The sequence below is a fragment of the Lissotriton helveticus genome, chromosome 3_1 (genome assembly GCF_964261635.1).
Source record: "Lissotriton helveticus chromosome 3_1, aLisHel1.1, whole genome shotgun sequence".
Lineage (NCBI taxonomy): Eukaryota > Metazoa > Chordata > Amphibia > Caudata > Salamandridae > Lissotriton > Lissotriton helveticus.
The window spans coordinates 1,772,382,396-1,772,406,828 of record NC_136061.1 but is presented as its reverse complement, the minus strand read 5'-3'; the positions used below and the strand labels follow the sequence as shown (position 1 = coordinate 1,772,406,828).

The window sequence follows — 24,433 nt, the reverse complement described above, 5'->3', positions numbered from 1 at the left end:
GAGGGAGACAGACAGTGGGAGGGAGACAGACAGTGGGAGGGAGACAGACAGAGGGAGGAGGGAGAGGGAGGGAGGAGGGAGAGGGAGGGAGGGAGAGGGAGACAGAGGGAGGGTGACAGACAGTGGGAGGGAGACAGAAAGAGGGAGGGAGACGGACAGAGGGAGAAGGGAGACAGACGGAGGGAGACAGGGAAGGAGACAGGGAGGGAGACAGGCATATGGAGACAGAGGGAAGGAGACAGGCATATGGAGACAGGGGGTGACAGAGGGAGACAGACAGGTGGAGGGAGGGAAAGGGAGACAGACAGATGGAGGGAGGAAGAGGGAGACGGAGGGAGGGAGGAAGACAGAGAGAGTGAGGGAGACAGAAGGGGGAGGGAGACAGAGAGAGGGAGACAGAGGGAGGGAGACAGAGGGAGGGAGACAGAGGGAGGGAGACAGAGGGAGGGAGACAGAGGGAGGGAGACAGAGGGAGGGAGACAGAGGGAATGAGAGAGAGACAGTCAGAGTGAGACAGAAGGTGAGAGAGGGAGTGAGACAGAAAGAGGGAGGGAGACAGACGGAGGGAGAAGGGAGACAGACGGAGGGAGACAGATGGAGGGAGAAGGGAGAGAGAGAGAGGGAGACAGGGAAGGAGACAGGGAGGGAGACAGGCATATGGAGACACAGGGAAGGAGAAAGGCATATGGAGACAGAGGGAGGGAGACAGGCATATGGAGACAGAGGGAGGGAGGCAGTGGGGGACAGAGGGAGACAGACAGGTGGAGGGAGAGAAAGGGAGACAGACAGATGGAGGGAGGAAGAGGGATAGGAGGGAGGGAGGGAGAGAGACAGAGAGGGGGAGGGAGGGAGGGAGAGAGAAGGGGGAGGGAGACAGAGAAAGAGGGAGACAGAGAGAGGGAGACAAAGGGAGGGAGACAGAGGGAGGGAGAGAGAGACAGACAGAGGGAGATAGAGAGGGAGAGGGAAGGAGTGAGACAGTCGGAGTGATTGAGAGAGAGAGGGAGAGGGAGTGAGTGAGACAGTCAGAGTGAGTGAGACAGAGAGGGAGAGAGAGGGAGTGAGACAGTCAGAGTGAGACAGAAGGAGAGAGAGTGAGTGAGACAGTCTGAGGGAGACAGGGAGAGAGGGAGAGAGAGCTAGAGAGAGGGAGGGAGAGAGAGATAGAGTGAGATAGAGATAAAGAAAGAGAGAGAGAGAGAGAGAGAGAGAGAGAGAGAGAGAGATGTGTGTATGCCGGGTCTGGTGGCTCAGTGGACGAAGGCGTCCGCTGCAGGGACCTGTGATCAACCACATGGTCACAGTTTTTTTTGTTGCTCTAGCCCCGCCCCCTCCCCCACTGACCCCGCCCCTACTGGTGCGGCCCTCAGACACAAACCACACTGTAAATTTGGCCCCCGAGAGAAAGTTTGTGAGTACCCATGCTCTAGATGAACACAGCATGAGCCAGTACGGTGACAAATAAGTAAAACGGCATTGACAAGCCATTTTATTTATTTGTGTTTCCCTGCTGCGCTCGCAGCAGGCGGGGCAACGTTCCTCCACTCCTGAGGAGGAGCCGCGCCTGCTTGAGTATATCTGCATTAACCCTGAACGTGCACTAATTTGTTCAACCTACTTCCTCCACAGATTTCTCCAGGTTTACAACTAGCCTCATCGCCATGATGGGACTTACCTGCACAAATACGGTGAAGAAGATGACGGTGATGATGGCTGTAAGGAACATGTTCCTCTTGGGGAAATGATGCTCATCAAGAAGGTACCCGAGGGAGAAAGCAATGGCTCCTCGCAGGCCACCGTAGGAGATGATGAACTGGTCCTTGGGGGTGAGCTTCACAATACGGAACCGGTTGATCATACTTGTGAGTCCCAGAACGCCTGACAAGACAGAATTCTGAAGTGAGACTGAGGTCATCAACCAAACACAGCACTTAAACAGAGGTGCAAGAGTCAGGGCAACAGGCACAACAATGCCACACTGCAGCATACAAGTGGGAGGAGAAGCAATGAAAGCAGGCAGAACCATGAGCCCGGTCATCAGAGAAGCAGGCAGCGTCATGATAAACAAGGTAAAGCCGTGGCACACTGTGTGGCAGGAACCAACCATCGCATGCACACAATCTTAAGACAGTCCGGGCCCGCACAGGGTAGGGCCAATGTACAGCCAGGACCCACACATCTGCAACAGGGAGAAGTGGAAGTTCAATGGGCGGGTAACAATGAGGAGGCAATAAGGAATTAATGCAAATAAAAATACAGGTTGTATAACACAACCACGCTTTCCTTCCCCACGTGTTCCTTAACACTGTGGCAGAACAAATGCACCTGGACCACACATTCCATTTACAACACAGGTCGTTACAACTACTTGCCTTGGGGGACACTGAACTTTGGAATAGTAGAATTTAAAAATTCCAACTCCAGTCACCGCAACAGTAGGGAAAGAGTTGTATTTTATAGTCCAACGCCGTTTTAACTACGGCATGTTGTTGTATAGACTTGTGTTGTAAATGAAATGCGTGGTTCGGACGCATTCGTTGTTCTGCCCGCATTGTAAGGCAACACGTTGTTCGGCGGAGGTGGTTTTAGCGGTTTCACCTCCCACACAGATTTACCTAGCACCCTAGCAATGAGGCAGAAGAGTAGAGTGCTCATCACGAAGGTCCAGTTCCACTCGTGTGGTCCCGCCACAGTCGACACCCCGAGGAATATGAAGATGAGGGTCTCGCTGACGCTGCTCCACATCTTGAGGAAGTACTTGATGGTTGTGTGCGACTTGTGTGAAATGTTGGCCTCCACATAAGGCCTCATCACGACACCAGAGGCGATAAGCCTGCATGTGGGAAAAAAGAAGAGTCGGTGACGCAGTAAACCACTGGCAAAGAAGTTTCAGCCTGGCAGGGCAGAGGCATAAGGTGTAGCACAATCACCTGCGATCGGACTTCATGAAATGGAAAGACCAAAAATATCACCAATGCACAGCTTTCACCATGTATGACTGTACATCCAATGTAAATAGGTAACATTTTACAGAGAAGAAAGGCTGGCTTCACTGGATCGGATGGGTTAACGTTCAAGAGACTCAATAGTCACCACGATTCAGACATTTGGAGTTGTTATATGTAAGGAGCAACTTGTTCATCTACCCCAGTATTTCTATGCATTTGGGCACTTGCTATCCTGCAATTAGGACAAGGATGAACAACATTATAGGCATAAAAATAAAGAAGACAGACAAGGACTAGGTTAACTGTTCACATTTGATCAGAAACATCTGGAACAGACACAGCTTACCTCAATAATCGCTTTCCCTGCCTAAGTCCAACGAGTAGCTTCACATTTGTAGGATATTTTTGGAGCACAGGCACCGTCTGTGCCCTTCTAGGCAATTAGATTCTCAATCTCCACATGGGATGATCACAAAGGCAAGACGATGAGGAAGAGTGGGAGTTCTGGTCCTCCAGGATTCACCCGGCAGTACTGCACAGAGTAACCAACTTCATTATAACCACTTACCGTTAGGTAGAGCCTGGTTTAGGGCCTGGCTTAGGCTTCCCTGCTCTCTTCCATGTTACCTTCTTGTTCCCTTCAGCCACCTACCCCACAACCGGTCCTGTAAAGTAGCTCAAGGGTCCTTACCTGGCCTCCCTACCATTCAATGCGTTCTCAGTTTAGAAGGAATGATCTTTCACAAATATGTCTATTTCACTTAAGTCATGCTCAAAATCGATAGAAAAATTCTTTCTGACACCATTGGCATCCAAAGGCCTGCTCAAATTCTAACGCTGGGTGACTTTTAACCACATTTAACTAAACCCAGGCAAGACAAAGGCTCGGGAAAACATCTTAACATCCTGCCCCAGTTATCCGCCCTTCGTCTCGACCTTATGTGACATGCACAAACCTTCATCCAACACCTCAGAGCTGTGTAGCAACCATCACTAGTCTAGACAGCACAGAGCCATGCAGCAACCATAATTCAATACACTACATCGCAAAGAGGCCACAAAAGGTCACCACGAGGCCGCCCGCTATATAAATACCTGGATTATACAAATATCTGAAGGAATGTGAAAAACCTCACTTTTCCTGGTCTACCCTGTTAACTTTGGTTTTATCACAGTCTGATGATATACATTCTGGCTTTTTCAGAAATATCCTAGGATTTAGAATTCTGGTGTCCTTATTTTCTATATACAAGTACTCTAAGTTACCAAACAACTCCCATGGATTGGAACACGGTGGAGTTCTTTTTATTTTCTCTCTGCCCCACTGCTGCAGATACGCCTCTTGCTCTGGGTTTCCCTGCTCAGCTGCTTTTCCTTCATTCCATCACCTATGCTTTCATTTGTTAGAAAAGGCATTGCCTTGTTGTTTCGGATTTGTCACGCCTACTCTGATCAATATAGCCTTTATTGAAAGTAAACCTCACTTAAAACATTCCCATCTCCTTCAGAAGCAGCTACTATTCTTCAATAACACCACCATTTGAATATGTGAAGAAATAGTCGCCTAATGAAGTACCATAGAATTAAAGATTGGAATATTTGCATGCAAGCAAATCAACCAGAGTGAGCAACACTTTGCCCAGGACATGTACAAAGTGCTAGGGTATCTGTATTGAAAGGCAAAGCTGAAGGAACGAGCCATTGGGCTATTGCAAATAAGCAGCACATCACACAGGTCCTATAGGAGTTTCAGTTCCACTAGAGACATACTCACGCCATAATGCCGGACAGGTGGAACAGTTCAGCCGACAGGTACGCCATGTAACTGTAGAGAAAGACAAAGAGCGGCTCGATGACCCGAATGTGAGAGGTGAAGCGGGAGGTGAAGGCCGCTACGATCCCATAGACCACTCCCACGAATACGCCACCAAGAGCCACTACGAAGAAGCTCAGAAACCCAAGGAGGATGTCTGTGAAGTTCACTTGGTCAAAATTGGCAAATTCCTCGAATAGATGGTACAGCACCTGTAGAGAAAAGGTACATAAAATGAGAACTAAAGTTTCCAAAAGAAAAGTTACCCTAGTCCCATATTAAGACCCCAGTCGTCGCCAAACTGGCTCCAACATGACAGCCACCCCTCAAACAGCAGAGGAGAAGTCAAATAAAAACACCATTTCCGTGACTCTGAGCCTACGGCAGTCTTCTGTCTATCCTCACACATTAGCATCTTCACAGATTCAGCCTTCCCTCACACCCACGCAGGCTCACACAGGCCCAGATTTTCCTCACACATTGTAGTTCACACAAGCCATCTTCCCTCACACATCTTCATGGTGTGGCCTGCCTAGGCTTTACGGAGTCACCTACAGACCTTCCTAAACCCACAGTGCACAGTAAGGTTTATTCAAGTAAAGCGGACGATAACGCCTGGATCAGTCGGTGTCTGTTTTCGCCGGCACACCAACCACTTTCAACAAAGCTGAACACTTTTTAGCTGCACTGCTAAGCACCTTATATGGAATACCTTCTCCTACATGACAGCTTTTAACCGTTTCCTGGATTTATCGTAGGCAGGCGTTTGAATGGCTACACACATAATGCTGTGTGGCAACTTCAGAGCACTTTAAATTTTTGCTTGTACAATGGGTTTGTGTACCACTAAGGGTTCGCCAAGCCCTGTCGAGATTTTCACTTTACACCATGCAGATGGAAGACATTATTTCTGGGAAGAAGAGGCATGCCACTATGCCCATTGGTTAAGCTGTACACCCTAGGAAGAGGGCACTTAGTCTGGCCAGTGAAAGTAGGAAGAAACTTATCTTAAGTCACTCAGTCACTGCATCTCATGATCACAGTCGGCACTTGGAGGATTACTAAAGAGTCTTGCAAAGAGCAGATGGTGTGCCTGTGCGGTCAGGGCGCCGGGCTCTTGAAGGCCCTCAAGCAATCTCTACCTCTAAAAGGGACGGACTGTGCTTTTATGCCAAGAACATTCGTTTGCCAGTTTGTGCAGGTAGCTTGGTCCCCAGTTCCACAGGACCCGAGACGTGGTGCAGAGGGCACGGCATTCAATGCTAAATTCACCATAGAACAAGGTTTCATCTCATCTTGCATTTTCACTTGTTGCAGGGGCAGTTAAGGTGCCATTTTAGCACTCCAAGCCACTTCATGAGCAATTTGGGAAAGTCAGCTTATATTAAACTGCCAAGACCCTCTGTGGCACTCGCTGGTTGGTTTGTGGAAGTGATAGGATTTTACATGCAATGGACAGCTGTCCTTGCTATGGGAAGAGTTGTAGGAGTAAGTGACACAAAGCGCCCAGTTTGTTTAGTCAGTGTAGTGCTGGATCTGCCCTCAGGAATGTGGGCCAGGAAACAGCTTTGCTTTCAGTACTTCCATGTGGCAGAATCCCTTTTCTGGAGCAACGGAGGCAGCATTAATTCTTCATCCAGCAGTAGAGGTGCCCCAGGCAGTTTGTAATGGTGCCTTGGCGCCCAGCAGATATGAAGATTGTGCAGCCTGACAACTATATCAGAGAGGCACACAAATGGTAAATACCAAAGGGGAGAATGATTAACCCAGAGATACACAAACTTGAATGAATCATTAAAATTTGACCCCCCCCCCCAAGAAGCGATTGGGTTTGGGGCCGTTGAGCACCTCTGACTGGACAGCTACTGTCCACTCAAAATGGAACCCTGTCCTAGCTCGTGATAAGAGTCCGCAACCTGGGAGCCCACATTGACTCAGAGGTGTCCATCCACCTTCAGGTGCTCATTTGCCCTCAAGATAGTTCAGCCTATATTTCGATTGTTCAGGGTAGGTAAATGTGGGGTCTGTATTTGATTTTGCTCACTTTATTTATTTATTTATTTGCGAGTTTATATCGCGCTTGAATCAACTCCCGGAGGAGTATCTCTGCGCCCAAGAAACACAGCAAAGCACAGTCAGAGAGAGGACCGGATGGAACTAGTTTTGGAATAGGAAGGTTTTGCTCTTTTCCCTCCCTCATGGTCTTCTTGGCTTTTAAAAGAAAATTAAACTCCGAGTTCCACCTAATTAGCTCGGAGAAACCTCCTTGGGACATGTGTGCCGAAACGTACGCTCTAACATAATTCTGCATTCACTGGCTGCGGCAGGATAACATGCCCCCACGTCACTTAAAATGTGAGGCCAATATTTTAGTCACTTTAGCAAAATCCCATGGTCTACTTCCGCACAGGCGCTGGAGCAGGTTGCACCTCTGGGCTGCCGAAACAAATCATGACAGAGGTACACAATGTCTTGGGTTCCCTTCTTGACTTGCAATAAATACATACTACAAAAATATATTTCCAGATATCCACTAGGAGCTTTGTTCCTTTAAGAATTCAAGGGCATTGCTACAATAGAGGCCACACAATGCTCTTCCATGACTAAGGCAACTCAGTTCAGTTTTTTAGGTCTCGCCTGTCGATGCGCATGCGCATCGAGCTTGCGAGCCTATTGCGGCTTAAACAAGCTTTAACTAAGAAGCAAGGAATCGTGGCGATTCCTTGCAGTGCCCGTGACTTTTAAGCTCAATGCGCATGTGCATTGAGCTTAAAAGCGCGTGCACATGCCCCCAGCCGCCTGGATGTCTTTTCCTTCAGCCGCACTCCTCCCACACCCCCGCTCCGCCCCCTCCCCTGTCTGCCGTGTGGGCACTTTCTCCACGGCCGCCAGGCCACATCAAAGGCTTCCCCAGCACTGCCCCACCCATCAATCACCATCCCACTGCCACCCCCCTCCCTCTCCATATGGTGTGCTCTGCCTCAGGCCTCTCTAACTCGGCCCCCTCCTCTGCCCGTCGTGTCGCATTTCTCCTCCCCCCTCCCCTTCTCTTCCTTACCTCCGTCTTGTTTATTTTAAACATTTGCACGACTTCAGTGTTTGCCTTCCTCTCGTCGCAATTTGTTTTGAACAGTAATTGCCGATGAAGTGCCTCAAATCAAGTTTGCTTTTCTCTTGTTTTTTTTTATCACGTCTTTCCGCATCTCAGCTTGCTGTTCCCCCCTCCCCACTCTCTCTCCCAGCACACCCCCCCCCTCAAGCCCCCTCCCCTGCCCGCCATGTCGCATTTCTTTTCTCCTCTTTGCCGCTCTCCCTGCTCCGCCCCCTGTACCCGCCCCCTCCCCACTCTCTCTCCCAGCACACCTCCCCCTCCAGCCCCCTCCCCTGCCCGCCGTGTCGCATTTCTTTTCTCCTCTCCTCATGTTTACAACATGGTATGTTTCCCCTATCAGTGCTGGGGGGGCTAGGGTGGCACCCCTGTGTCCCAAGTGTTCTCTGTCGGGAGCCTGCATGTTTCTCCCCACTCGGTGGCATGCACGGACTGCACGGATGCACCCAGCTCGCCTGCCTGCAGTGTGAGTGGAGGCCATTAATAATCCCGGGGCGTGCACCCATTGCACTCAGCGATGACTTCATTCCCAGGGCCACCCGGTCGATGGCAGATGCACGCACTGCATTTCAATGCGCACCACTGGAAGGCAGCCCTCGAGCATGAGCACACCCCGACCTGACCGCATGCAGACGCCAAACCCAACTACCCCCAAAGCAGAGAATGCACTCCCAATATCCACCGGCCACTTTTCCTTCTTACGTTATTATGCATACAACGGCGCATGTTCTGAATGTAGGTTTGCAGGATTGTTTCTGAGGCATGGTTAGCAGTGCATTATTTGTTGGAAATGTTGTGGCGGTTTCTGTCTGGTAACTTTGCATCCAACAACTTACTAATGCAATAGGTCTTGCATTTGCGAGAGTTAAACCTATTGGTATTGTAATTGACAATGCCTTTTATTTACGTTTTACAAAACCAACACAAATAAAAGGCAGTGCCATTTACAATGCCAATGGCTCAAACTCTAACAACTGCGAGACCTATTGGCTATGCCAATGCTTGTTTCAACGTGTTGCTATGAGAATCATGCAACATGGACTGTGATCGCATTTTGGACATTACCGAAATTAAAGACATTCTTCTGGTCAGATTTCAGGTTTTTCACATTCTTTTTTTTCCTTACTACTTTATTTCGGCCTCTGTAACCCCACCTAAAAAACAAACATAGCATTCCAAGAGTTCAGTTGAAATCCTGGGAGGTATTAAAGCCTCAAAGGGCAGCAGCGGAGCTTAGCCTAACACACCATGCGAATTGGAAAGGGGATTTTCAACTTGCATTGTCTGCCACAGTGTGATGGTGGCTCCTCACTGGGTGACCATGTGAAAGGAGCCCATACCTTATGACACACGGTGGCGCCGTGTGAGTTGGCAGGTCTGCACTTGACCCAAGCCCTAAATTCAAGAGTGAAATTAAAATCATCCACGCCGTGGGCTTGATGCCGACAAAATGTGTCCGCTCTCCACATTGCAAGGTAATTCCCCACATGAAGGCCACACCCCAAATAGGATCATCTACTCTGTAGTCACAGAAGCAAGCAATACTACAGCAGCAACAGCCACTAAGACGTACGTATTCTCAACAGGCCACAACCCGCACACCGCAACGACAGTGCTCGCTGTTAAACCAAAGGCGTGTTAAAAAAGCAGTGATTCAATTTACCACTCAACCCAGCATGATCAAAGGAGTAGGCGAAAGGATACAAAAATGTATTACTCGCTTGAGAAGTTACATCAGAGAGGTAGAGAATGTAAAAGCAGCACAAGGTCTTCCGTTAGTGCTGCAATCATGAGGCAGGTTCCCCTTTAGTCACATTGTTCCTCATTCATAGGTCATGTTTCCGCCACATGAAGTACTCCGCTTACTACAAAACCGGTGATGCCTTATACAGAACAATTCCAAGGTAAGCAGTTCACGAATATTCAAATACAGCACCAGACTGTCAGAGGCTCACGCCCAGACCAGTGAAACACACCCGTGTTCTCAGAACCCCACCTTAAATATGGCGTCTCTCCGAAACCTGGGCCTGCTTTCTGAAAGCAGCTCCCTCTTCACTACATTTCTTCCAAAGCGATCACAAACACCTTCTAAATAAAGACTACTCAAGATAGTTCTGCGATTAGTAGAAGGAAAACAACGCGCTTAGTTCACAGTGGTTCCATTCAGCACCAAATGAGTATCAGGAGTGTTCACAAAAAAAGTTGGTGATGAGAGCGAGCCATTTAAAGGAGGCAAACACGATCATAAAATGCTTTCAAAACCTTAAAAACAAAACTAACTACAATTGCAAAGGCATATGGAATACTAGTTTAAACAGTAGCTGTACGGTTACAATAATTGTAACCGTTTTTGTAAGTGTATGTCTCCTTTTAGAGGAGAAAGCGCACATATTTTCCCTACTCACAACAGGAAGAGCAGTAAACATTCCAGTTTCTACATCAAGTGGAAGTGTTCGTGTCCACTCCAGTGAATTTAAAGGGATTTGATGCAAGCCTGGTCATCTTTCCATCCCAGAGCAGATTTCAACCAGATTCAGGTGTACAGAAAGAGCCTGAAACCTGGGGAGCATTGCAAGTCCCACCCAGGCCTGGTGACTTCCTGCATTTCTGTTCCAGCACACATGACTGCACCCACACTCTCATCAGGAATTACGGGATAGTGGTAGAATGGTGTCAAGTCCTCAGATGTGCCCAGATCCACTGCGCACTGGTCATGGCAGCGATGTGCTTACACTACTGCACCAAGAACATGCGTTTCAGGGCATCCAGTCTGAGGGCCTCACTCCAGAGAGGAGTTGATGTGGAAGCATTCATTCAGGTATTGGAGGCACATGCAGAAAACTAGTAGGGAGGGGTTGAGGTCAATCAGGGAGTCAACACTGCATGTCAATGTAGCAAGGGTCATGTCAGTTCCATCTTGTTCTAAGTCTATTCTGCTTGAGGGAAGTACACGAGGAAACAAGTGCAGACTAACATGCCCAGTCAATGGGGACCAACATCCGGTTCCTCCTTGCTTCTCTGCAGATCATACATCATTGTTGTACTAAGGACGAGTGGATGAGGATCCAACAGAAAGGCTGCCATGCTGACAGAGTATCATCGTCAACACGAGGAGATGATGGACGGAGCGCTAAACATTTTCAGACACTTGCCCCCTGTCACAGATCTGGGTTGAATCCATCATCGTTCTTTAGCTCAATTCGCCACCTCAGTTCAGACCCAGCCATATATAAATCAGTCTGACCCTGTGCCTCATGGAAACAGTCAAGCCCGAACTGCCAAGCCAGGTGTATTATCGGCAGCAGCTTGTTTGTTAGAATGCTTAGTTTTCTAATTGGCGGCTGGGGTTTTGCCAGAAGTTGGTTACCACCGAAACGTCAAAATTTGAGACTTTACATCTAGGTGTCAGGAGATGAAATCTCAGGACAAGCCAAATGAAGAAATTGCTTTTCAAGTGTCTGATAGTCTGCTTCTTCAATCCCACCATTGCACTAAATAGAGTACAAATTCATAATATAAAAGTAAAGTGAAAGTTAATTTGCTAGTCCGGTCGTGGACAAAGGAGATGCATTACCTAGATTAACTCACCAAGAGTTTTTTCTTGCTGCTCATCAAACTTTATCCTCTCTCCGGATGCAGGGATCCAGAGATGCTACAATACAATCACCCTAATCTTCTCATGATTATAGGAAATCTTGTGTGTAGCCTGAAATACCTTGTAATCAATAACAATGCAACCATTGAAGAAGGGGTTATTCTTTCTTGATTATATTTCTTAAGCTATGGTTTTCTCTACTCTTCTGTGGAGTTTCACTCAATCAGATATCAAAGGTTAGCCAAGCGGTTCTAGACCAATTTTATTCTTCAGGAATCCAGTAACACACAGTTTCATGAAAAGTTGAAGAGAACATCTCTAGATGGGCTATAACTAATAGGATGCAAGCTTCATTAAGGGCTTGTAAAACTTAGGAACTCTCCGTCTGAATAGGTGCCTTAGGAACAAGTCAAGACACCTAAGAATAGCAATTACTGATGGACACCTTAGGTGTTCAGACCACACAGCAAAGCACTAAAGGACTCACAACACACAGCAAAGCACTCAAGAAAACCTACGAAAACAAGACACAGCAAAGCACTCAAGAAAACCTACGAAAACAAAGACTTCAGGATACTTGAGGCATGGCAGAGCTGGCCAACCAAGGTGGATCAGCCAGGAAATGTTGGGGTACATTTAGGAGGTGAAAGGCAACAAGACAGCCTTGACGACTGTGTGACTACAGGGCATGACACCCCCCTCTTATGCTGCAGTAGAAAGATCCCAAATAGGGAATCCGGAGTGACAAATTCAGCAACAGGGTGAGTAGCCCCTTTGCATGTTGAATGTTTTATATCATATGTCCAGACTGACCGAGTTAGGATGATTGACAGACATCAATAGGCCAAGTAATCCTGGGACACATTCATTGTCCTGATGAAAGCTCAGGACCCTTATGGACCTTACTCTAACGAGGGCTAAAACAGGTTGACTTTAATAAGGGTGTAGAGCGATAATACCCCCGATGTTGCCCAGGATAAATTGTTTTATCCACACCGTAAATACCCACATTTAAAAGAGATACCTGGGTTTTTTAGATCGTTTTATTCCCTAGAAGATCCTGGCAGACAATCATAAGAAGCACTCCCTGGAACATGGTTGAGCCCAATATGGTTTTTAGGGGCCAGGATCTTACCACATGATGAAGTATGCCACTACTAGAGTGCATAAGCGGGGCTTTTTTTTTAAGTACTATTTTTTGTAGGTATCACATTCTACCATGACCTACAGTTTGAATACAATAGGCTTAAAGGTATTTTACAGCCTTATTTCGTACAGACTCAGGGAGACAGTAGCCTACAGCCCTCAATTTCTCTCCATCTTTCCTAACATTCGTTATTGTTGCATTCTGGACTTGTAAGAGCACCCAAGGTGAGCACCAGAGGCCACATAAGCAGCACAAAGGCAATGAAGTCCCGCAAAAGAAAGCACAGGACAACACATAAGATGCAGCAAAGCATTTTAAGCCAGCTAATATATGGTAAAAGCCATAGATGGCCTATGCTGCTTTGCAAAGCACCAGGGCTAGCCAAATAAATCACAACAAACCAACCCAAAACACCTAAAAGCTCACCAGGCGTTCAAACACATGACAAAGCACTTCAAAAGAAATAAGACACTCGAAAGCATCACAGGCCATCTAGGTTTTGGTTTTGGTTCCGTTCTCCAGGCTGGCCAAGTCATGGCAACCCACCTACAACAACCTCATGGAAAAGCCCCAGTAGCTACCAAAGATGATGCAAAGCACTCGGGTCACTAAATATATGGCGGTTTCCCTTATCCTGCTCTTGAGTTCTTAGGACCCATATTAATCACTCTTCAACTCTCTTCCTTCTCTCTCAGAGTTTTGAAGCAACCTTAAAGCAATGCTTAATTTGAGCCGGTGGTTTAAAGTGCTCAGCACCGGCATTTAATCTCCCTGTGCCTACCATAAATGAATGTGAATGTGTCCTTAATTGGTGCTTATAAAAAGAGCTGGTGTTAATATTGTTAAGTGATCTGCCCAGAATCACAGGATGTTGAGCCGACGCAGAGACTCGAACCTGGTTCCCAAACTCCGAAGTCAGCAGCTCTGGACATTACGCCACATCCTCTCTCCACAATCATGGTTAGTAATTGGCTCAGTTTTAGGCGGGGCAAATAGGGGAAATGGGTGGTTCAAGTTCCCTCCTGACGAGAGACCCCGGCCTCTTTAAAAAGTATGATTAAACAAATTAACCACTGCTTTCAAGTGCATAGTTGCTACAGAGCCAACAAGCTTGAAGCACTGCAAGCCACACAAGGAATGAAAAGGCACTATAAATCCCCTTAGCCAGAAAAGGCCGTAAGCTACCCAAGATGTAGATAACGTGGAAAGAAATCAGTGGGATACCTAGCACTTGGTAAAGTACTTTCAGCCAAACATGGCACATCAAAGGACAGAGATGGACACTCAAGATGTGGCAAAGCACTAAGGGGCTGATGTATTGAAGGATTTTTCTCGTTCTGTGTCTATGAGAAAATGTGTTAGTACATAAGGGCCTAAGTTCCAAAGCTGATACCACAATTATAGTCTCTTCCTCGCACACATTGTGCTCTAAGGCAGCGTCTGTGTAGCCCACTTGTATGCCTGTATATGGAGAGCTCTCCAGTGCTTATAACCTCTCGCGATAGGTCATCATTGTTCTTCCGCTTACCAGTGCATTGTTCCTCAGATCTATACACAGTCTGTGTGAGTGAGCGCGAGCCCCAGCACACATTCTTCCGCCTTAGCCACCTGCACTGCAGTGCTGTTAGACATGCGAGGCTGTGAATAGTTTATTCAGAGGGAACAACTGCGGCGCAGTGCACCACGTGCTGCTTGCACAACTACGGGAAAGAGGCCAAGAGAGAAACAGACCTCATCTGGCCTTTGCGAGGGACGAAAAGGACAATGAAGGATATTTGAAATGCAAGCAGCCTCCTCCTCCTCTTGGGGAATCCAACAGCCTTCCGCACTCAGGGAGCCCAAGCAAACACTGCCCACAGCTGTAGTGGGGCCGGCAGAACAGAGCAGTCAACACCACAGAGGGTGCAAAGCCTCATAACTCAGGGTTATAGGGATTCACAAGCTTCCTTGAAGGCTTTTATGCAGGATGGGCGGTGAATAATGAGGAGTCCAACACTCAAGCCCAATGACGTGTTGTGCAGGTAGAATATGCGCACAAGACCGCTGTGTGACACAAGAGATGGAGAAGTGCTCACTGAGGGAGGTTCAATGGCTCTTTGCAGATGATTGACAGGAGACTGGAGCAATCACAGATTGACTTCAACATACAAGTGAAATCTAGCGTTCATATGTTTAGGTGCAATGACAGCATTGCTTGGTGTGAATCATTCAGTTTTCGTTTACAGGCCACTGGATACTTGAATCAGAAGTCTGGGCAATTTTCCGATCACCAATCTTGCTACCAAATTATGGAGCTTACACCGCCTTGTCGAAAGCATGTTGTGAAGCCCAGGGAGGCGTTAATAAATACTGCATCAAGGAAATAATAGCCTGTGAGACAGTTTTTTTTTTGCTCCAGATACACTGGAAACTGATCTAATGTTAAGTAAACCCTCTTTTGCCATTATATATATGCTACGTATTGCTCTCAGGGAGCCTCTATCGTTTATTTCAGTTTCGGAAAGTCATAACTCCTTCCTAGGACATCACAACAGCTGATAACAAAACGGGTTACCCACTGTTGTCATGTCATAAAGGCGCTCCCGTCAGGTGACAGGGCTCTGAGAAGCTGTCAGTGCAGTGCTGCTGGTCTGCTTTGACTGAAAGCAGAAAGCACAGCTGCGGCAGGAGGAGGGGGTGGGGGGGTGAGGCAGTGAAGGTCGTGGGTTTTGGTTATGGATAGCATGCAAGATATTTAATTTTTACATGTGTGTCAGGGAGGAGAGGCCATGTTATCTATAGGTCTCCCATTATACTTTGCCCCGGCACAGTAGTTGAAGGCAGGGGCAGATGACTTTGGGGGCCATACAGAACAAAATTACAGATGGGCAACTGTGAATTACGGGGATGTTTTTCACCTCAGGGCTCTGAGAGACATATTAAACAACTCGAGCTTCGCTCTTGTCTATTTGAAGTCACTCAGAACCCCTGGGTAAAAAAAATGACCGTAACTCAGTGCTATAGCTCAGTTGTTCTCTCCAGGTCATTACAAACATTTCCAGTGCTGGATTTTTATATGACAGCCTAATGCATTCTGGGTGTTATAGTCTTGTTTTATTCTATTGAACTACTTAGACTAACATACCTGAAATCAATGATTTCGGAGTGGAAGATTCTCTGGAGACTGGTGCCCACAATGACCCAGAGTGAGGTGGTCTCTCTAACCACAACAAGGGCACAATCAACAGGAACTTCCACCCTTGTCTCTCCAATTGGTTGTTATATGGTTTCTATGTTATTCAAATGATTATTTGGTCAAAATCTGGCTATACTGACACGGTCGATTATAAATTTTCCGCGATTCACACATATAAGTAAGATGTATACTTACAATATGATTATTTTCTGTTATACCGAGATACTGTACGGTAGTTGGAATAATTATATTTATATGTTAGACCACGGGTGACGATAACCCACGCTAATAAGACAGACTGGTATTACTCGTATGTCATTTTGATGTTTTACTGTATTGAATTCTGTATATGCAATTATAACTACTGGTTCTCTGAAAAACGTATATACCCGTCTATATACTACATATGTGAAAATCTAATAAACAGATCAAACCAACAAAAAAAAAAGGAACTTCCACCACATAGCCCTTCTGCGCCACGCGAGGAGACTTCACCCCTACTAGTCTGCCTTAGCTCCTATTGTTATGATGGAATCCAAGACCTGGGGATCCATTATCCTGAGAGAAGGGTTCTATAAGTGTGAGGAAAAACCACATAAAGCATACCTTAGCCCAACTCTACTACCTTATCCCAAATTGTGTTTACAGAAGACATTGAATAAGAGTTCTAAGGAGCAGAAAATCAACCTTCCCAACCTGGAATAAAGGCTTTTGGACTCCAACTAAACCCTTACCACTGGATTTTCTATACAATTGGAAAATGCAGGCATTTTTAGTGTAATGTTTTTCGAAGCAGATGCCTTTTTAAGTCTGGCTTGACAGCGCAACCATCTTGATAACCTATTATTACGAATTACTTTAAATAGTAAAATAGAATATAACTCTGCCTTCACCCAGTGGAGCATACCGTAGCATTTCTTGCTATTGGATGCTGGATGTATTATTCCACCTTGTAGGAAGAGGTTTCACTGAAATGCACGCTGGGTTACTTTACATCGGAAAACACCACAAAATTCAGTTCTTCATCTCCTATGAGGAATCTATTTTTAAAAGAAATCCTTTCGCCACTATTTTCCAGTATTAGTGCCGCAATGATTGAAAACAGCAGTTATACATGCCTGTGAGTGCAAACTTTAAAGTAAAGCTAAACCTATTTGGTTTACTGATGCTTCCTGCACTTGAAACATTCGGTGGTGGGAGAAAAAAAGGTTTGTCACGTCCTTTACAAGTGGTAGGTGGTACATTGTTTGAGAAGTGCGTGATACACCAGTCCTATGAATGCTAATTAACGCACTGGTTTTGATAATACAAAAAAAGGTTTACACTCACATGTCAAATGGTTGTCAGGTTAAATTTGCCTATGTTTTGAACCCATAAGTTGAACATTAACAGAGTCATCTTCAGGACAGGTGGCTGTTGCTAACCACCATTCTGGCTTATTACAAAAAAACAATGGCATGGCAAGTGGGGGCAGGTTCAAAAGAAAGGGGGGGGATTGCAGCAAAGCTCTGGGCATGAAGATTCACTTTTCTTTTTTATCGGTTTGAGAAATCGAAAGTGGGTTGCTTAGAATGCCAATGCTGCTCTGCGAAATAAAACCACTTGCACAAATTAAAACCAAAATTCCATGGCAATTAGCTATCAATCACAGCACTGCCTGCACCCTGTGAAGCACGTGACCCTTTCATTTTTCCACCCTTATATCAGTGTCAAATGTAAAATCATCACTCCAGCATTAAAAAAAACAATCAGCCTAACAATAAATTGCCTTTGAAATGGAATGGTATGGTATACTACACGAGTTTTCCGGCTGCTCTGTTGCCTTGCAGACACTCGCGCAATACTTCTATTAGCTGCACATTGCTTCTTGAAAGGCCAGTGAGAAGGTTAGTAGTCACTTCTATTGTCCCATTGTTTGAGCGGAGTCTGGTACTAATTTTGATATTTTTTTTTAATTTTTTTTTTTAAAGCATCAATCAATCAATCATAATATTTATAGAGCGCACTACATACCCGTGATGGTCTCAAAGGCGCTGGAGGGGAGGAGGGTGCCGCTACAGCTCGAAGAGCCAGGTCTTGAGGAGTCTTCCGAAGGTGAGCAGGTCTTGGGTCTGCCTTTGGTGGGTAGGGAGGGTGTTCCAGGTCTGGTCGGCGATGAAGGAAAAGGATCTTCCGCCGGTGGTCTTTCGTTGGATGCGGGGGACAGCGGCGAGGGCGAGGCTGGTGGAGCGGCGCTGTCGGGTGGGGGTGTAGAAGCGGAGTCTGCTGTTGAGGTAGGCCGGTCAGGTATTGTGGAGTGCTTTGTGTGCGTGGGTGAGTAGCTTGAAGGTGATCCTCTTGTCGACGGGGAGCCAGTGGCGGTCTCTCAGATGGGGGTGATGTGGCAGCGGCAGGGGACGTTGAGGATCAGTCGGGCTGAGGCGTTTAGGATGCGTTGCAGTCATGGTAGGTGTGGCAGGGCTACCTGCGTAGAGTGTGTTGCCGTAGTCCAGCCTACTGCTGACGAGGGCCTGTGTCACCGTCCGTCTAGTTTCGATGAGGATCCACTTGTAGATTCTGCGAAGCATGCGGAGGATGTTGTAGCAGAAGGAGGAGACGGCGTTGACCTGTTTTGACATGGAGAGGGAGGAGTCGAGGATGAATCCTAGATTGCGTGCGTGGCCGGTGGGTGTTGGTGCTGTTCCCAGCGTGGTCGGCCACCAGGAGTCATCCCAGGCCGAGGGGGTGGGTCCGAGGATGAGGACCTCCGCCTTGTCCGAGTCAGCTTCAGTCGGCTGTTCCTCATCCATTCGACGACGGCCGTCATTCCCTCGAGGAGGTTGGTTTTGGCGGTGTGCGGGTCCTTGGTGAGGGAGAGGATGAGTTGGGTGTTGTCGGCATAGGAGATGATGTTAAGGTCATGCTGGCGGGCGACTTGTGTGAGGGGGGCCATGTAGATATTGAACAGTGTCGGGCTGAGGTAAGATCCCTGGGGTACGCCGCAGATGATGTTGGTGGGTTCGGAGCGGAAGAGAGGGAGGCGGATGCTCTGGGTTCTGCCAGAGAGGAAGGATGTGGTCCAGTCCAGGGCCTTTTTCTTGGAGTCCGGCTTCTTGGAGGCGTGTCATTAGCATGCAGTGGCAGACCAAGTCGAAGGCGGCTGACAATTCCAGGAGGATGAGGGCCGATGTTTCACTGTTGTCAAGTTGGGCCCTTATGTCGTCTGTGGCAGCGATGAGGGCTGTCTCAGTGCTGTGGTTTCTTCGGAATCCAGACTGGGACAGGTCCAGGATGTTGTTGTCCTCAAGGTAGCGGGTCAATTGCGTGCTGACGATTTTCTCTATGACCTTCGCCGGGAACGGGAGCAGGGAGATGGGCCGGGAGTTCTTGAGTTCTTTGGGGTCCGCCTTGGGTTTCTTGAGCAGGGCGTTGATCTCGGCGTGTTGCCAGCTTTCCAGGGAAGGTGGCTGTCTCGAAGGAGGCATTGATCACTTTCCGAAGTTGGGGTGCGATGGCTGAGTCTGCTTTGTTGAATATGTGGTGAGGGCAGGGGTCGGACGGTGATCCTGAGTGTATGGAGTTCATGATCTTGCGGGTTTCGTCGTCGTTGACGTTGGTCCAGGAGGTCCGGCGGTTGATGCTGTTGTAGTTCGCGAGTGGGGTGGGGCTTGGTGTTGCCGTGGTGGTCGTCGTGCTGAAGCTGTTGTGGATGTCGGCGATCTTGCGGTGGAAGGTGGCCAGCGAGTCGCAGAGTTCTTGTGAGGGCGGGATGTTGTTGGCGTGGTCGAGTTCTTTCACGATGCTGAAGAGCTCTTTGCTGTCGTGTGCGTTGTTGTCAAGCAGGTTTTGAAGGAAGAACGCTTGGCAAGTCTGATGAGGTGGTGTGGTGACTGCGGGTGGCGTCCTTGTGAGCTGCGTGGTTGTCCGGTGTTCGTTTGTGGGGCCATTTCTTTTCCAGTTTCAGGCAAGTACGTTTGGAGGTCTGGAGTTCTTCAGTGAACCAGGCGGCTTTCTTGCTGGTGTGGTTGTTGGAAGGTTTCTTGAGCGGGGCGAGGGTGTTGGCGCAGTCGGTGATCCACTGTTTGAGGTTGCGGGCAGCGGCGTCTGGGTCGGTGGGTGGGTTCAGGGCAAGGGTGGCGGTCAGATGGTCCTCGGTGACTTTGCTCCAGCAGCGTTGAGGCGGGCGTTGGGCGCGGTGGGCTTTTTGTAGGTGAAGTGGACGCAGCGGTGATCAGTCCAGAGGGGTTCGTTGGTGTGGTCGTGGGCGTTCGTGGAGAAGATGGGGTCAAGCGTGCGGCCGGCGGCGTGGGTGGGATCGGTGACGAGCTGTCTGAGACCGAGGTTGGCGAGGTTGTCGATCAGGGTGGCGGAGTTGGCGTCGTTGTTCTCGAGGTGGAAGTTCAGGTCCCCTAAGAGGATGTAGTCTGTGGAGGCGAGTGCATGGGTGCTGACGAGGTCGGCGATGGCTTCGCTGAACTGAGTCCGGGGGGCCTGTAGATGAGTGTTCCTCTGAGGGTGGTGTTGGGGTCGGTGTGGATCCGGAAGTGTAGGTGTTCGGTGGTGTTGAGGGTGTCGTCTGTGTCGGTGAAGACCTTGAGGGTGGACTTGTGGATGATGGCTATTCCTCCTCCAGTTCCGTTGGTGCTGTCTCTGCGGGCGACCTTGTAGCCGTCCGGGATGGCAATGGCAATGTCGGGGGCCAAGGCGTCGTTCCACCAGGTCTCGGTCAGGAAAGCGACGTGTGTGGCGGATGTGTCGAGTAGGTGCCATAGCTCGACGGCGTGTTTGCGGGCGGAGCGGGTGTTGAGGAGTATGCAGCGGAGGTTGTTGGGTCTGGTCCGTGGTGGTTTGGTGGCTCTGTTGCAGGTGAAGCTGCAGGTGCGGCAGGAGAAAGGTCCGTGGGTGCGTTTCGGGGCGGCCTAGAAGCAGCTGTGGTCTCAGCTGGCGTTGAGTGCGTGGAGGGTGCTGGCGTCGTATTGGAGTCTGGTGTCGTGGCGATTGCGGGGGCCAGGGGTTCTGGCGCTGAGCGCGGTCCAGGCGCAGACGGGCTTGCCACTGGCGCGCCAGCGGCGTGACCGCCATTTAAGGCAGGGAGGAGCAGCTGGGGAGCGGGGCGGCGAATGGACGGCAAGGGGGCATGGCCACAGGGGAGCAGTGGCGGGAAACGGGCAGAGGATATAGAAGAGAAGAGAGGGGTGGGGGGGACGAGCAGAGCGCCAGGGAAATAGGGCAGAAAACGAAGCTCAGAACACACACAGGGCACAGCAGATGAAATAAAAACGTACCGGTGGCAATAACAGTTAAACACACAGGGGTATTATACTGGCAAGAACTAAGTTGCACAGAACAAACTAAGTGGCACCAAACACACTGAGTGGCACAAGACGAGTGGCACAGAACAAACAGTAAAACACTAAGTGGAACAGAGCAAATACTTAGTTACGGGGCACAGCTGACAACGGTAACGCACAGGGGGCACGGCAGGCTCGAACTCCTGCTCAGAGCGGCAGCGAGGGGGTGGAGGTAGAGGCTCACAGGTGGAGCTGTGCAGCAGGAGGGGAGTGACCTGGTCTGCAAGCGGGTCAGGGATCGCTCTGACTGCCGCGCAGCAGCCGCCATTTAAGGCGGGGAGGGAGGAGCGAGCAGCTGGGAGGCGGGGCGGCGAATGGACGGCGAGGGGGCGGGCCGCAGGGGAGCAGCGGCAGGAAACGGGCAGAGGATACAGAAGAGAAGAGGGGGCTGGGGAGACGAGCAGAGCACAAGGGCAATAGGGCAGAAAACAAAGCTCAGAACACGCACAGGGGACAGCAGTGGAAATAAAAACGTACAGGTGGCAATAACAGTTAAACGCACAGGGATATAATACTGGCAAGAACTAAGTGGCACAGAACAGAACAAACTGAGTGGCACAAGACGAGTGGCACAGAATAAACAGTAAAACACTAAGTGGCACAGAGCAAATACTTAGCTACGGGGCACAGCTGACAACGGCAACGCACAGGGGGCACGGCAGGCTCGAACTCCTGTTCAGAGCGGCTGCGAGGGGTGGAGGCAGAGGTTCACAGGTAGAGCTGTGCGGCAGGAGGGGAGTGACCTGGCCTGCAAGCAGGGTCAGGGGTCCATTTTTATAGTGGTAGTTATAACTGCCTTGCATTTTATTTGAGCTGTGACCTCTTGTGATCTTAGAATTACGAGAGGCAATGACGGCTACCACACACAAAAGGCTAAGAAATGGTCTTCATGGGATTTGCAAGCATTTGGTAAAGCTGCGTAAATAGACTCCTAGTTACGCGTTTATTTTTCTTCCTTATATCAAATGGCAAGAACTCAGTAAAATCGCAGCATGCATCTGAGAGGTATTTGCCTTCATTGAACATTTCCAAGGCAAACTCTGCAAAAGGAAGAGAAGTTTTTCAGCAAGGTTTTTATGGTTTTGCTAAACAGCTCCAACTACCTGTCAGAGACAGCATTGCAAACAACACTCCACACAGCCAATCCTTGCTCAAGATTAGATGGCTTCTGAATCAGTCTCGGTTGCCTTACTCTTAATTTGTTGTTTTCAACCCTTTCTGTGCTTCACCCACCCAGGGAATCTTTCTAATCGCCCTCTGGAAGTTCATCCAGCATTGCAACTAAAAACACAGAGGCTCGAAAAAAATCAGTTTGCTGCATTTAAATGGTCACTAGAAAACCTACAGCAGAAGTGTGGAGGATCCAACATCAATATTGACAGGCATTGCAAAAAACTATTACTACAAAAAAAGTTATTGAAATGCTAATTGGTCTCGCTTGTATGCAGGGTAAGCATGACTGATTGGCCTTATGCATAATAATTGTTGCTTCTCGTATGCTGCTCTCATTGGTCCTGTAATTAACACAGGTTTCCTTCCGAGTGCAACTTTCATGCATGGTGTCTACTCCCTATTAAAAGGGAAAGGCCACAGCCTTATAGCCTGCTGCCAACGGCTATACCAGTTTTAAAGGCCCTGAAGCAGAGTTAAAGGTCCGAGCCGCAGACGAGGGCCTAAAACGAGGGTGAGAGCCTTTAACAGGTACAGCCCGAGGCAGAAGGGATAGAAGGCTATTAGACCATTCCACCCACCAAGAGTAGAATGTTCTAAATTAAAAAGGGAGAATCATAAAGAAACAGAAATACTGGCGCTCTGGGCTTCGACCAGCCATTATATGCCCAGAGCTACTCCACGGTCTTCAATTGAGCTCTCAAAATTCCAGTATTCTAATATGGCTTACAATATCTAGGGAAGGAAGAAGGGAGGGAGGTAACAGGGACAGGCTATAGTTGCTGAATCCTCTGTGTCTATACAGTGATATGCCTGTAAGAACCAGAGTGGGCAGGCCCTTTGTAGACCGGTGTTTTGTTTATTAACATTTTGTCACACCTCAAACATCAAACAAAATGCAATGGTTTTAACATACAAAAGGAGCTTATGAACCCTGTAAAGTAGATATGTATTTAATTCACATGCTGTTGGCTAGTTCATGGAGACAATCAGTCTTGGTAATGTACTGCCCAGACTTTAATTAAGATACGAAGGTCATGCGAGGGTTTGTCAGGTCTGGGGAAGCGGCCCTAAATTGTAACCCTGGTGCTCAGAATATGTAGCTTATCCAGTGAATGAACAGGCGTTTAGTGCCTTAGATGCTTCAGGCCTGAGGAATGAGAGGTCAGCATCTGATCATGATCATGTACTCACCACAGTGACAGCATCGTTCAGCAGGGACTCCCCAAACACCAGGATATGCAGCAGCTCATTGATGTGGATCTCCTCAAAGACAGCCAGCACCGCCACTGGGTCTACCGCGGAGATGATGGCGGCAAAGAGAAGGTTGGACAACAGGCCCACACCGTTGAGCGACGGGCCACCAATCTGGCAGACCGCAAACATCAGCCCCCCGATGCAGAAGGTGTTCCAGAGGGTTCCCAGCACGGCAAAGATGAGGATGGTACCAATGTTCTCAGTAAACTGACGCAGCGGCAAAAAGTAGCCAGCGTCCAGGATGATGGGGGGCAGCAGGAAAAGGAAGAAAAGATCTGTGTCGAGAACTGGTGGCTTCTCCCCTACTCCCTTGATGAGGCCTCCGACCAGCAGGCCAACCACAATCAGCAAGCAGCTCTCCGGGACCACATTGGACACGGTGGGGATGACGTGGAAACCTGTTGGGGAGGAAAACAGAGCCAAGGTCAACCACGTAGCAAGTTTACAGAATTAAAAGAATAGCCGGCCTGCTAATCTAGCAATCAGATTCCCTGACTGAACTGTGCCTCTCAAAGTTGAGCATGGCCGAGGGTCAGCTGGATACAGCGTCACTAGCCTTAAGAGTTATTCAAAGGCATTAGTCACTTGAGAAATGTTCCAATACACCAGAGAGCGGCCTGACTGCAGTTGCATTACCTAGATCGGTCTAAGCTTCAATACAGATCAGAACCAGAATGAATATTCAAACAGGAAAGTCAACAGTGCAGCAGAACGCTTCATATAGGACACAGCTTTGAAGAAATGTGAAACAGGTTCAACAGCAGAAACTCCACAATTCCTCTGTACAGTGAATAACGGACCGCAGACTTTGGGTCAGGAAAAATATCCTGATATTTCGCCTTTTTTGGAAGACCAAGTGAGTGAAGGTAACACAGAGTGCAGTTCAACC

General features: G+C 48.4%; 1 protein-coding gene across 1 annotated transcript in view; it reads right to left on the bottom strand.

The window, feature by feature from the left end:
* Window positions 1-24,433, bottom strand: part of SLC9A1 (solute carrier family 9 member A1) — a 280,576-nt gene that overhangs the window by 101,648 nt on the left and 154,495 nt on the right. Inside the window, exons 2-5 of the mRNA XM_078682622.1 lie at window positions 23,482-23,942; window positions 4,723-4,973; window positions 2,616-2,833; window positions 1,676-1,878 (exon numbers count right to left, since the gene is read on the bottom strand). Coding sequence (XP_078538748.1) covers window positions 1,676-1,878; window positions 2,616-2,833; window positions 4,723-4,973; window positions 23,482-23,942 — 1,133 coding nt within the window. The remainder of the gene's footprint in view (window positions 1-1,675; window positions 1,879-2,615; window positions 2,834-4,722; window positions 4,974-23,481; window positions 23,943-24,433) is intronic.